At 38.3% G+C, this 15377-nt stretch overlaps 2 protein-coding genes across 11 annotated transcripts in view; both read right to left on the minus strand.

The window, feature by feature from the left end:
* kiaa1549la (KIAA1549-like a) overlaps positions 1 to 6399 on the minus strand; it is a 48632-nt gene extending 42233 nt beyond the window's left edge. For 8 of the 9 annotated variants that reach the window (XM_079859493.1, XM_079859489.1, XM_079859495.1 and 5 more), the window contains exon 1: positions 5858 to 6396. In XM_079859493.1, the coding sequence (XP_079715619.1) occupies positions 5858 to 6059 (202 nt within the window). In that variant the 5' untranslated portion in view covers positions 6060 to 6396. Of the gene's footprint in view, positions 1 to 5857 lie in introns of all 9 variants that reach the window. The other variant, XM_079859487.1, reaches the window with a different exon arrangement.
* A 4320-nt stretch (positions 6400 to 10719) lies between these two features.
* Positions 10720 to 15377, minus strand: part of hipk3a (homeodomain interacting protein kinase 3a) — a 32873-nt gene continuing 28215 nt past the window's right edge. For both annotated transcript variants that reach the window (XM_079860101.1, XM_079860100.1), the window contains exons 14-16: positions 15118 to 15374; positions 12583 to 12713; positions 10720 to 11795 (exon numbers count right to left, since the gene is read on the minus strand). In XM_079860101.1, the coding sequence (XP_079716227.1) occupies positions 11367 to 11795; positions 12583 to 12713; positions 15118 to 15374 (817 nt within the window). In that variant the 3' untranslated portion in view covers positions 10720 to 11366. The remainder of the gene's footprint in view (positions 11796 to 12582; positions 12714 to 15117; positions 15375 to 15377) is intronic.

Here is a 15377-nt window from a genome sequence, read left to right on the forward strand (position 1 = left end):
CCGATACGTTTTCTGGTCGGTTTGGACTACATTTGGACAAAATTTGGACTAAACCTCTCTATGACATTTTTGAAGTGTCAAAGTAGTTGACTGTCAATGGAGGGACAGAAATCTCTCAGATTTCATTACAAATATCTTCATTTGTGTTTTGAAGATAAACGAAAGTCTTACGGTGTGAAACGACATGAGGGTGAGTAATTAATGTCAGAATTTTCATTCTTGTGTGAACTAACCTATAAGCCGTGTGTCCACCAAAGTGTTTTTTCACGCGGCTGGCGCGTTTTTTCAATTGTTTTCAATGGAAGCGCCGCGTTTTTAAAACGCGAGGCGCTGAGCGCTCGGCGTTTTACAGGTCGCCGAGAGTTGAAGAATGTTCAACTTTTGGTAAAACGCAGCGCTCATCACTGTCACTTTTTACCTAACCGACCAATCACAGTGGAGGAGGGGCGGGACTAATACCACACGACCAACCGCGTCCGCCACTTTCTGCTTGTACAACGTACGTCAACAGATGACAACAACAAGCATAATAACGGAACAAAATCATTTAAAACAAGAGCCAGAGAAAATACATTGTATTGACATTTTAATATAGAATAAACACAGAAACAAAATATTTGTGAAATGAGATACTAGTAACACTTTCGCGGATATTCCGTATCATAACAAGCAAAGAGTCTCAACTGAAAAAAACGCAACGCTGGCAAAACGCTCTCAAGCGCCCAAAGCTAGGCGTTTGCAGCAGAGCGCCTAGCGTTTTCAGCTGGCTAAAAACGCTTTGGTGGACACACGGCCTTAATATAACCCAAATAGCTTAACATACTCTCCATTCTTTTTGTAAATAATTACAGCCTTATTCATAGAAAAATGTATTGCATGACATAAAAATAAACAATATATTGATTTCTAAAGCCATTTTTTGTAGCAAATGTTTCTCTGCAAATGTTGATATGAAGAGTTCAGATGCAAAAGCCTCTAAGTGCCATCTGAAATTTTCTTCTAGAATGATCATTTTTATCAAGCTCGTATATTTAAGTTCAGTAATTTCACTTAAATGGCAATGAAAATGACCTATTAATTATCATTTAAGTGAAATTACTGAACTTAAATATACGAGCTTGATAAAAAAAGATCATTCTAGAAGAAAATTTCAGATGGCACTTAGAGGCTTTTGCATCTGAACTCTTCATATGCAATTCATTTGATTAATTAATCAGTATATGATGAAATTAATTCGATTAAATTTTATACACGATTGACAGCCCTAGTAAATACATCATAATATTAGGCCAACCTCGTCTTTAACCATATCAATATTTCACAGGGATGTCATTTTTTTTTTTTTTACCTAAAGTCTTTTATGTTGTTAACCATTTTAATGGCAATATTAACAATGTAAAAAGCTCTCCCTTTGTTCTCAGTCATTTCAACAGAACATGGCTGTGAATCAAAGACTCCCGCAGTTGTCATCATAGCATGTTTTTTTGTTTTTTTAAATGCAGCTCCCCTCTTGAGGGTGAACAGATGGGTTTTTGCAAAGATGCTTCAAACGTTTTGATGGGATCAGTTTGACTAGTCCAGGTTTCATAATGTGAGTTAAAGAAGAAAACACCACAGATTTCGTAAAGAGCAATGAGAGACCTGCTTCTCCAGTTATAATAATTACACACACAGCACAGGGGGAAAAACACTATGCCTGCTCCATTAAAACTTGGCTTTGGTTCCGTGTTACACACAACCTTTCTACTGACAAGTGACAACGCATCCCCATAAAATAGTCAATTAAAGCATGAATCCAGTGTAGTTAGGTTCAACTAATTGCCGAATCCAGTCACTGCGGGTCTGAGGCCGCAAAAAGGCCTTTGAAAAGCAAACGGAGCAGTTCATCACTGTCATTCTTGGTAATACACTCACTCTTTCCACTCTGGTCAAAAAAAAAATGTAGATCAGTTCCCATGGCAACATAGCACAGCAGGCTCCTGTTGACTAGCAGAATCATCACTGTAGGGGCATTGAGGAGAGATGCCTCATCCTCAGCAAGCCACAAGTGTGTCTGGCCATGCGCCATAGACCCAGCTCAAAGCCAACAAGGACAATAGCAGTTTTATGAATGAGAAGGCAAAGGCTCTTTACCTCTGTGTATTAAGCCTATGGTCCAGACCGATGCATGTCTGCGTGCCCACATAAAACTAATCTGGTGTAATTCTAGCTTTAGAAATGTATTTATCTTGTAATTCTAGCTTTAGAAAATCCAATCTGCTTTTTTCGATATCTGTATTTCAGATGTTTAAGAAGGGCCATCATGCCTGGAGTGAGTTCACATCATCAACGCTGAACTTGTTTGCACAAATTCATTTTTTTTGTTTAAATGTTATTCTGGTCCTCAGGCACAGGCTAATGATACACTGCAGCACGAATAGAGAACACTGTGGAATTGAAAGTGCCATATTGATGCACCAGACATTTCTACACTCCAGTATCATTTTCAGGAGGAAAACATCTGCAGTGTGATGGGGTCAAAGGTCAAGAATATTCGGAATACATTCAACAAATTATATTTCAACAGAAGGCAACCTACTTGGCTACTGTCACTGATATGGACTGAAAATCAAGTTGTATCATTATTATATTGCTCTCTAGAATACTTGCTTCTGGTTGATCAGTTCCACCGTTCTCTAGTTAATATAACAGCTGTGATTACCAGAACTTTACACTCTTAAAAATAAAGGCTCCAAAAGGGGGTTTTCGCAATAATGCCATAGAAGAACCATTTATGGTTCCCCAAAGAACCTTTCAGTGAACAGTTCTTCAAAGAACCATTTGTTTCATTCTGATAACCACCATAAAACACAGGTGGTATTGAGACAGCCACATGTAGAATCAAAGCTCATCACACAAGTAGCTTTTCCACACACTGAGGTAGATACTAGATGGTGCACAAGGACCATCTATTAACTTATTTGGTAAATAGCCATTTGATATGGGGTAACGCATGTAATGATCACAAAATAAACCAGCTCAGGGTAAAACAGCACCAAAAACAGCTACATTTAACAATTATTGGTTCCCGGAACGTTCTGAGAATGTTTTTTTATGGTTAAAAAAGTCAAATGAATTTGACACTTGCTTTCAACAAGAATCACGGCCACAGTGCCATCAGAACCACTTTTGTATTTTGTATTGAATGAATTGTTCTCGTATTTACGGACTCAACTTTTTTGTTCACATGACGCACTAGCAGTTTTGAAGTTCTGTCATTTGGTATGAATGTGTCTTGTGTATGGTTCGCATTTTATATGAAAGCAATCCGTTCTAAATCATGGAAGTGTTGTGACGACGTATATTATTTCAGAACCATAAAAAGCAACAAAAACATAACCGCTAGTACTCACTGCCCTTGACACTCATGTTCAGTGGTTTAGACCCAGAAATGAAAATAGCAGTGTGAAAAAGGAGGTAGAATTGAACCCAAGTTCAGACCAAACACCTGAACAAGTGTTATGGTGCGTTCAAGTCATGTCGAAAAGATCGTGTTGAACGCACATGTATGCCACCACAAAGTCGTAAATACGAGTGGGAAGCTCGGGATTTTCTTTAAGCTCCGATCTGTATGAGTTGGGGGCGTGTCTGTCTATGGAGCTCGGGCGTAGACGTTATGGAATGGTGCATTGTGGGTAACGGCGACCATTTTAGAGGCAACGCAAAAGCCGGTTTGGAATAAGGTAATAACGTAGCCAGCCGGTCTCCAAGTAGGAAAATGGGGAAAACTAATATGATTTATGAGGCGTTTGCCCTGTCGATCGTGAGACCGATTACAGCAGTTCACAATACAGCAATACTGAACCATTTTCCTTAAAATAACCTAAATTAAACCTAATATTATCAAATGACCAATGTTACAATTTTAATTACCTACTACAGTAGGCTACATCTACTTCCGTACCGTGATTCCCACAATGCATTACGACGTGACGTAACGATCCCGAACACTATAGCCTGGTTTGCAGATTTGCGATATTTTCTAAATGTCGATATAAAACTATTGCGAAATGACGGCTTTTCCATTAACCGATGTTATACGACTAATTATAAATATAAATTTTTGTTTTTCCTCTCGCGATAAGTCATTCCAAAAATTATGGCAACAGATTTACGTATATATCGCAGCCACCGCACTAGCCATTATTTTTAGATTTAGATTTCTTTGTTGTTTAGAATCCAGTATTCCCGTAATTCTTTCGTCTTTTTTGAGAACTTTAAAGAGCTCTGTCTCGTCTTCTGTCCAAACATACTGCGTCTTCTTCAAAGAATGATCGACTTTTACGTAAGCCAGGTGACATGAATGCGAAAAAACTGTTTCCATTGCAGTTTTGTAAAATATTCCTTATTGGAATTACCAGAAAAACTGTAACTTTTTTTTGCGATATATTGGAGTTTTTGCGAAATTGGCTTGTTTCCACTGGCCGTATTTTCTATTCGCAATTTCAATTTGTGCAAATTAAAGGGTAGCCTAACAGAAATGCAGCTAGTGAGAAACTTGACGTAATACCAAAATATTTATAGGTATTTAACGGTGACATTGTCAGACTTAATTCCCTAAACAAAATATAATAGCATTGTAACAGCAATATGTAACGATAAAGTTTACACAGGCTTCATAATATTTTTTTTTTTTTTTTTTTTTAAGTTTAAAAGCAAAACATAACTGATGCACTTTCTTCATTTTCTAGAAGTAGAGTTTCAAAACCTTGTGTAGATAATTAAGAGAAGGCACACTGCCATCTTGCTCCGACGAAAGTGACTTGAACGCACTGTAGTAAACACGACTTCTCAACTCGTAAATACGAACCTCCCAGGAGAACTAAACGCAGAGTCGTTTATGACATTGAACCACGTGACTGTTTTCCTCCATTTAAACCATAGATTTAAACACTGATTAAAGCAAGAACCAATAGAATTCGAGTGCGGGCTGTAAAGGAGACATTTAATTGGCTACTGAATAAATAGTCCTACGTCCCTTCACTGAAGCATCTCGTTCGTGAGCTAAATAAGTAAACAAAAAATCTCGTTTGTCAACCATAGACATAAAAAATACAATATTTTATATGTTGTTAGCAAACTGAATAAACAAAACATTTCGTTTAGGAACGAACTGAATGAACAAAATATCCCATCTTGTTTGTAAACGATATTAACAAACCATCTCGTTCTCGAACTTTTAGCAAATCGGTTGTTTTGTAGCGAATCTGGCGCATTTCGAAGTAACCTGCAGGAAACGTCATTGAACGAATCAGTGAATTAAAGTGTTTCGTAACCAAAAGATTCGAGATGAATCACAATCTCCAAATTCCTTCACCTCGGTCACTTGGTGATTTTTGCGAGTGCGCAAAATCACCACTGAAAATTAATAAAAACGTCTAAGGAGCGACAGACCACAGCACTGCAGCACCGAATGCCCTGGTCTGTTTATACACAAGTGCTTTAGATCAGAGTGATGTAGGGCTACCTGCATCTTGTTTTTGTCTGAGAGGTTTTGTTCTGTTTTGTTCGCAAGCGGCCACAGGAAACCAAACAAATCGCAGACGCAAAACACACACAAGTGGTTAAGATCTAAACAAATATGTATGGTCCGTCTTAATGTGATAACGTTTTCATAAGAGCGAGTTTTTATTCCGCATTGCGTTTAACAATTAGAACCTCCGAATATAGTTCGTTTGAAATGATTCGAAATTCTAAATTCAAAGTCAAACGTGCAGTTTCAAAACATTCAAATTAAACATAATACCTTATTTATGGAAAGGTTTAGAAGCTGGACACTCAAACAGGTTGTCCACAAAATAACCCAAAAATATCTCACCGTCTATGGCAAATATGGACGGAACCAGGAGCAATGTAATTCCAACAGATATCAGACACTTGGTCCACACACCGTCCAGGTCAACATATTTTCGGCACAAGGACAAGCCTATCCATTCCGACATGCCTTGGGTTCCAGCGTTGCCATTCCCGCTATTGGAGCCCAAAATGTAGAAATCGTTACGCGCATTTCTTGGTGCCATCGGGCTAGAGATAAATTCAGCAATAGGCCGAAAGGTCCCGAAAAAGACATTTGATCTATCCTTTACAGTTCCTTAGACTGAGGTCTTCTCTCCACTGTTTTTCTGCTCTATGTCAGCATTGAAACTTTAAGGCGATGCGTCTGCAAAGCGCATTCAGAAGCATCCGTGACCGCCACATCAATCACGCGCGCGTTATAACAGCAGGTTATCTATCACGCTTCATGAAACGAATATTCAGCATAGGAATCCATGAGCGTCAATCCTATAATCCCGCTATTATATTAATGATGCTGCGACGGAAAATCGGCTGCTTTTGATTGGGAAAAAATACCGCGTCTCCAAGCGAGTGTATTGCAGGCAAACTGGTGATGAGGCAGGCGCGTTATAATAAGCACTGATGAACGAGAGGAAGACGACCTCTGCTGGGTTTACATGAGGATGACTGCTGCTCATTGATAGGCCAGTACAAACATGTTCATCGACATCATGCTGTCTGCTATTGTGGGAAATTCTACGAAATTCTTTAGGACTTTATATATTATCAGACTTTTTATACTGACTTTAAGTGGTAAAAAAAAAAAATAATTAAAAGAATGATAATGTAATCTTATAGTATATTGCAATGTCTATAAAGCAAGAGGTTGACAGTTTCAAAGTTCTGAACTCATTTCATAGTTAAAATACCTAGTTAACAACAATCCGTTAAGTTAAATGATGCAGTTAAAATATACATTATACTCAACTAAAAAGTGGACGATGTAAGGGAATTACAGCGATAATTTGATTTGCAAATAAATAACCGGGTTTTAAAATATGTGTACTTATTAAAGAGATTTTAGCAGAATAAATGTCCTTGTATAGGCTACTTATAAGCATGTGTTACGTAACAACCGGAAGCACCGATATAAAACGTCATAATAAAATTGTGATTCCATCCGCATGATGGCGCACTTTCGTCAGTTTCAACTTAAGTTTTTTGGCCTGGTACAAGATTATATTTTTGTTTAGAATTAATATAATATCATGTAAATTGAAATATAATCTTCAGAATATAATCGTAGTTGTGATGAGAAGTGTTTTCAACAAAAAAAGCATCCATCAAGCAAGAACATATCACATTCTTCATGTTCTCAGTTGTCTTAAACTTTTCTTTAAATAAAGACAAACAGACATTGTGTGCCCGCAGCAATATATATTTTAATTCAAAGTGAATTTTGACAATACACCATAATTTCTTTAATTTGACACTCACCAATAGTCACCAGGAAAACCCGCTTTCTGTGACAAAGTACATAAGGCTTGGTCACATATAAATCACTGAGAACTAGAGAGAAATACGACCGCAAACTGTAAGAGACATTACATCAAAAAAAAAAAAAGGAAAAAAAAAAAAGGTTCCCAGTCCTCATATAGTGAATATTGCACAGTGCAGTGGCTACATGGCAAACTAATGTAGCATAGAAATCAAAAGCAAACAGAAATCAGAAAGCCACAAAAAATGTACAAATATGAAAACAGTAACAGTTCAGATTTAGTCAATCAAGTCTGTTTGCTCTTAAGTCTAAATATTATCCGATAACTTGCAGTGAGATTTAACTTTTACTAAAATATAATCTGCAGAGGAGTTAAAAATAGATCTAAAGCAATCCAACCCAAATCCTACGGCAAGTGTTACACAGTAGCACATATGAAAAATACAAGGACCCTGAATAAACTGTACAAGAAGATCTAAAAGAAAAAACATGAATCAAAGAAAACAAAAACTGTTTGGTTTGGGAGTTTCAAAGACATTTCGACTTTAGTTTCGTTTGCAGATCCCTCTGTCCTTCACGTTTACGCCAAGTTTCACTCTTATTAGGTTGGGGTTGGTAGACCTTGTTAGAAGTAAAACATTTCGGGAATGTTTACTTGCAGTGAATTAATGAAAAGAATTCATATAATGTGCGCATGAGTAGCAATTTGGTACTCATCTCTAGTGCTACATGCTAAATATAAAATATAGGGTCATAATGCGAGGTACAACACCATATTTTGGACTGTACCTCCGTGAAGTCGGCTATGCTAAAGCAAAAATTCTGATCACGTCCTGTGAAACAAAGGGCAATGTTCATTCTACTTTACAAATGGTGGTTTACATTCACAGTGTATCATGTAAAGCTTCCCAAATACAAGAAAACCGTGTCTTGGGCGTTTAGTCAGCATAATAATAATAATAACAACAATCCCTGATATCATTTCATTATTGTTTTGTTGTTGTTGTTGGTCATACAAATATAAATTAATCAAGCATGATTGGATTTCCTTTCCACGATTTTGAGAAACAAACATCCATTTTTCACCTTTCAGGTGATTACTGCATTGCATGAGTATCAAGTTACACTCGCTATTGGTTATCAGGTTATCAACATCCAACAGGATTACGATCTACTTTTAAGCAACTGGTCGGTAACAGCACTTCAGTTATGACTATCAAACACTGCAGTTACGCTTTCATCCCTCGGTCAAGCATGAAAGCGAGGAAGAGGCTGGCAGGCAGTGTTTGAAAAAGGGATATAAAGGTCTGACGCACATTTCAAAAGGCACTAAAGCAGTGTCGCTCGCTTTTAAGAGCAGGGACCGGTGCGAGAATGAACACACCCATGTAGAATCGCCCACAAAATGAGAACGGGTGCCCTAATAACTCCTGGTTTTCAGAGTTAGCGAACAGTCCGCCTTAAAACATAAGCAAAACGTGCATTCTGTATCATTTGTTTTTTTCCATTTCTTAATACATGAATATACCTGATACACCTTTTTGTGTGCATTTCAATGTAAAATAATAATAAGGGGGGGGGTTAAATCAAATAAAAATTCTAAGCACTGTAGTTAGAGACGCCCAAATGCGATTTTTTCCTTTTCTTTTGCCCAACCCTAAATTTTCAAACGTATCAAGTGCTAATAGCATTACTAAAATGAATATTCTGAAATGGCGAGATGAGTGGGTCATTGAATACAGAATTTATACCGATACTTAAAACAAAAAGTTAAATCTATCCTGCAAGCTATGCTTTAACAAAATGCAAATATACGTACTAAGATAGATATACACCAATATGCATCTAATACGTAAGATTAGCCCCAAGATAACAACAGATAAAACACTGATGCAAACAAAACGTAAAATACAAAACCCACGCACACAAAAACCCCAAAATCTCCATTACTTGCAATACAGTAGTTACAATGACACTTCAAAAAAAGAAAGCAAAACAGAGAGAGGCATTAAAATGCTTCTGATGCCAGTCAGTACGGTAAAACCCAAAAACAAACAAACGAAAAAAAAAAAAAAAAAAAATCATCTCACTTCTATTTCAAGGTAATTAGACATATATAAAAATAAGAAGGCTAAGAACAAAGTTAATCATCTAATTTCACAGCTATTATGAAGTGGCAATCAGTATATAGCAGCTTATCTATGATACATTCAAGAATAAATGAAACAAAGTCATAACTTGCCCGAAAAAGCTAAACATCAACCTCAACATTTTTACATAGATTTTTCTGTTAAATACGGCCTCAACTACACTACGTTCGAGGTCTACGCTAAAACAGTAGCTACTCTGCTTAAGAAATTAATGACTGTCTTTGGTGTAGCGAAAGCATAATTATGAAAGAATGCACCTAATGAAAAACTCAAATCTAAAAAAGAAAAGAAATTCACACAGAAAAAAAAAGCTATTTCTCCCTGACGGAATGTATGAAACAAAAACAGCCAGCGTCAAAAAAAGCAATTAACTGGTGAGAGAGGGAATACAAAATCCAATCTTTTCACATGCATCTATGAAGAAAATTGCACACGATCAACTCTCGTCTTATAAAGCACTGAATACTCCAGCAATGATAGACTTTACAGTTGGATACTCAATACTGAATAATTCTGCACAAAGCAAACATGAAACCATACAATATCATCATCAAAGAGCTATCTGCTGATACAAGTCCAACACCGATAACACTTCTAACTCTAAAAATAACATAGAACTGATGGAAAGAAAACGGAAAACACACACCGAAAACTATGGATTGTATTGCAGTTTCATTAAACAGTGTAAATACTATTAGATTAGAAACAGATTATCAAATATGAAAGTACTCAAACGTTTCTATACATAGTTCATCGGCCTCTGCTACGGCGAAGCACGTTATACTCGAAAAATCGAACTCTGCTACCACTCAGCGTAATACATCCACCTGTAAATACCACACGCAAAAGGACTGTATCGCTTCAGAATAATGCGCAAATCATCTAAGGCGTTAAACAACACATTTCGCCCTGTACAATAGGTCAAATCATGAGCCTGATCATGCACTCGGCAGGCGTAAATAGCCAATCAGGTGAGATTTTACTGACGGTTTAAAACACGAAACCTATTAGGGCGTGTTTGGTTCGACACCCAAGCCGCTTTCCGAACAAAAGCTCCTGTCGAGACCCTAAGAGATTAATTAAATAATGATAAATGACACCGAAGTAGAGATTATGTAAGTCAACGAATACGCAAATGCATCAAGCTCGAGAAAAAAAAAAAAACGAAAAGATCTATGAAACAGCCCTAATATAAAAATCACAAATAACGATTGAAAATGTTTCAAGTGCTGCAGTCCGGTACACGCATGACTGCACGTAGGACTCGGGGTAACTTGCAACAACATGTATTTTAAGGCACTGTTTATTGAACCCCAAGGATTCAATGCAGCAAGTCTTACAACATATACACAGAGGGTGAAAAGCGACGGGTTGCAGCCCCTCCCCCCCTCCCCCCTTTTGAAGTCCAACATTGGTTTTTGCCCATGCAGAGACATGCAGTGCGACAGAACCTTTTCAACACCGGTCTAAAAGAGAGACTTAACACTGAAGAGCATGGGGCTACTACGGAAAAATACAGACGGGTAACATCGGGTCACCACAAGGGGGACTCGCACGCACACTGGAGACAGGGATGGCTTGAACGAGAGTCACTGTGTCTAATACACACGTCAGAAGGCAATATCGAAAAATAGCATAGGGAAACTGCTGCGGCCCTCTGCCGAGGGTCTTACGACTAGGGATTTTGTTGTATCAAATGTGCAAAAACACATTAAAATTTAGTTTTTGTGTTCAATCCACTCACTCGCTCACGCATCCATTTGTTTGTTTTATTCTCCATGATATCTGTAAAGCTTGATTTGCATCATAATCATCATCGTCAAACTTTATAAGGAAAGGAAATGAAAAGAAAGATGTCGCGGCTCAGTGCCGGCTGCGTGCGCGTGGCTGCCGCGGGCTCCAGCTCAGATGTATGGGTACTGACTGAGTTTGCTGGGGCTGAGGGGGAAGCCTGCGTAGACGGGCGACGCCACATAGGAGTGTGGGTGAAAGAGGGCTTTGAACTGGCCCTGCGGGAGCAGAGTGGGGGAGGGCAGCAGCCTGTGGTTGATGCCTACGCTGATGCCCTGGTGGTGCACCAGGCTGTAGGCGGGCTGCAAGACGGGCCGAGGGCCCGGTGGTGGGCACGGTGAAGGCAAGAGGTGGGCCACGGGGGCGGAAGGTGGATAGGAGAGGAGGCCGGGAGGTGGTGGGTGGCCGGCCGAGTGTGTGGGGCTGCCGTGGGGAAGCGGGAAGGTGTGGCCGTGCACCGTGGGTGGGATGAAGGCCTGCGGTCGGCGCGGCTGCCGGTAGTTGCCGTTCCACTCCTTGTGGCAAGAGCCGTAATGCTGGACCTGAGCGAGGACGAAACAAAACAATGTCAATTTTGTTCCAAAATTTTAAATATCAACTTAAACCTTCATTAACTTCTCAATTATTGTGGAGGCAGATCTGAATGAAAGCTTGAAACTGATTGTAAGAAAAGCAGACTAAATTATTAGAGAAGTCTAGCATTTGTCACCAGAGAAGTTATTTTTACTGGAAGATTGTGTAGACATTTTGATTGAAAATTACAGTCAAAAAAGAAAACTAAATAAATATGCATGGACAAACATTCACAATAAACATGCATTTACAAAATATATAGAGTAACATTTGGGTGGCTCGTCATAATTTTTTTTAAATTTAATTAACCAATAGCTTTAGTTTACATCATTGTCACAACTGTGATCTACTACTTGGTAGTCAATTGCAGGCACTATTAGTGGGTGGGACATGAATGGTAGTTGGAGTCATCAATATTTCTTGGTACATTTAGATATGTAAAAATATGCTTTTTTGTTTGTTTAAAAAAGTTAACAGTTAACAAACAAACTAAAAGACACAAAACATTAATTTTGGATTTCATAAGGTCCTTAACTAAATCTTAAATAAAAAGCAAAACATTTGAATCCATGTACTGTTTGGGAACTAAAAAATTGTTTTGGAACAGACTCAGCATGTGGTTTCATTCAACATCAGCACTCACGATGTTTATTTTAATAAAATAATTCATTTAGTATGATCTACAGAGCTTTTCTCTAAGTTTTCAATTTGTACAGTATTACAGAGAGAAGCCAAAGAGAGTTAAACACGACAGACCTGGCCAAAGCCTGGCGGCTGTGGCTGGAATGAAGAGCTCAGTTTCTGCTGGCGGGGCAGCGTGGGCGTGGAAAGGTGGCTCAGTCGTCCTGGGCCGCAGCGACCTCTGGACTGGCAGGAGGATTCGAAGACTGCAGAAAGCAGAAAAGAGCAAAAAATGAGTGATCAATAAATAAAAGGGATAAAATGAAAGAAGGATAACTAAACTTAAATGCAAAACTTCAGCTAATAGAAATGAACGCTTGCAGTTTGGCACAAGAACTGCAACTTGTACGAACTGAATTGGCTGACGTTCTGTTCACAAGAAAGTGATTTAAACATCAAAAACAACAAGTACAAACTTTGAGGTTGAAAAATAAAATAAAAACTGAGGACCTACCAACTTATAAACAAATTTAGATAGCAATGTATCTAAAACATAAACTCTCTTCAAACTTTCCATGGACACCCCAAAAGGGTAACGTGCCATGAGAAGCCTTTGAAAGAGTTTACCGCTCCAGCAATATTTCTTTCATAGCATGCGTTGAAAACAAAGCATTGGCTCCATGTAGGAAGCAGGAAAGATATGCTTTGACACGAAAGGGGGAGGCCGGGAATTTCTTTTCCAAAAACAAGTAAAGAAATTTAGGGCAGTCAACACGCAGAGTAAAAATGAATACAGGAATGAAAAGATCACAGGTATGGGAGAGGAAGCTCAAACCGAAAGGGTCACTCAACACTGGGATGTCGCGCACAAGACACAGGGTCGCAGTGCACGTTATACCCATAATCACCTGCGATAGCCTCTGTGACAACTTCCTGTTTCTCTCCTATGACCTGTAAAGTAGACATTGGCTGTGACCACACTAAAAAAACTGGTTGTGCAGAAGGAACTTTGTATTAATAGCCCAATTTTAGACTGGAAAAAAGTCCATTCAGAGAAACCAGTCTGTATACCACACACACACAAAAAAAATAAACTATTTCACAAAACAGACACTGTTCAACAGTACGGAATGGAGCAAGTCGGTTTATATTTTTCCCACGCAGCTATGTAAAAATCTGAGCTGTGGATGTAAATGGGATGCAAATAGCACTTCAAGAAACAGCTGTACATTAACCTGCACAAGCAACATTACAGGTTTGACAAAAGTTGAGCTATTTAGACAGTTTCTTGAGGCATGATGGCACAGAAAATAATTTTGACCATCCTTAATTTAGTAAAAAACGTTTTTGTTGTAATGCACTTACACAACGGAAGGCTATTTAGCATAGCACTAGGATACAAGTTAAAAAAAAAAAATTGTGAAGATATAGCCAGGACATTTAAACATTATCCCCCAGTTTCACAGACGAGGCTTAAGCTAGTCTTCGACTAAAATGCATGTATAAGCTGTTTTGTCTCAAGATGCACACCAGTAATGTTTTTTTTCTAGGGCGTGTATTTAAAAGCTACTTAAATACCCTAATTGAACTCAGGCCTAATCCTAGTTTAATCTAAGCCATGTCTGTGAAACCAGGCCATTATGTTTTATTACAAAAAAGGGTAAGAAAGTGCTTGTCTGTGCAAAGTTATAATCCAATCTAGACTTTCACACAATACACACACAAATAACACAAAGGGAGATGAGATACACTACCGTTAATTTTTTTTTTTAACTCTTTAAATGTAACTTTTATTCAGCAAGGACACATTAAATTACAAAACATTGCTATTTTTAAAAAAAAAAATGCTTCTCTTTTGAACTTCCAATTCATTGAATAATTCAAACTAAAAAAGCATCACGATTTCCACAAAAATATGAAGCTGCACAACTGTTTTCAACATTGACAATAAGAAATGTTTCTTGAGCAGCAAGTCAGCATATTAGAATGATTTCTGAAGGATCATGTGACACTGAAGGCTAGAGTAATGATTCTGAAAATACAGCTTTGCATCACAAGAATAGATTATATTTTAAAATATATTAAAATAAAAAATAGCTTTTAAATTGTAATAATATTTTACAGTACAGTATTTACTGTTTTTATTGTATTTTTGATCAAATAAATGAGGAGAGAGAGAGAGAGAGGGAGGGAGGGAGGGAGAGAGAGAGAGAGAGAGAGGGAGGGAGAGAGAGAGAGAGAGAGAGAGAGAGAGAGAGAGAGAGAGAGAGAGAGAGAGAGAGAGAGGAGACAGACTTTTCAAAAACCAAAAAATGACCAACTCCAAAATTTTAAATGGTAGTGTAGCTATCTGCAAAGTATTGTTTACATGAGGCAAACTCCACCGGCAGGAATTAGTAGCACTTTAACAGCATGGAAAGATAAAAGGTTGATTTAGATAACGCTTCAGCTCAGATGAATTCAATGCCCCATAAACTTCCAGAACAACAGTTAATTTTTGTGTTGCTTTTTACATTCTGAAGGACAAGTTGAAATTATTTTCTGTAATAATTGACAGCAAGTATCAAACCCAAAACTTTATTTCAAGAAAACATAGACAACAACTACCGTTTCACTTTCATAAAAACTTTATAAAAACTAGTTATTCTTCAACATATGGCCGGTCCATACCTGTGTGGTGCTCACTGTTGGGATGATGGTTATTGTTCAGCACTCTCATGGGCGGCACCACCACGGTCCTCACCGCAGGTTTATTCATCCTTGTGTCAGGGTGTCCACGCCTGGCCTGGGGTTCCTGGTTCTGGTTCTGATTGGTCAGGAAATGTCTTTCGGGGAAGGGGCTGTCGTGGGGCCCTAGGGAGGAGTCTGAAGGGGGCGAGCCGTCTACCGTTTCACACCCACTTTCATGGCCGTCATCTTCTGATATACTG

The sequence above is a fragment of the Squalius cephalus genome (assembly GCF_949319135.1).
Source record: "Squalius cephalus genome assembly, chromosome: 23".
In the NCBI taxonomy this organism is placed as follows: domain Eukaryota; kingdom Metazoa; phylum Chordata; class Actinopteri; order Cypriniformes; family Leuciscidae; genus Squalius; species Squalius cephalus.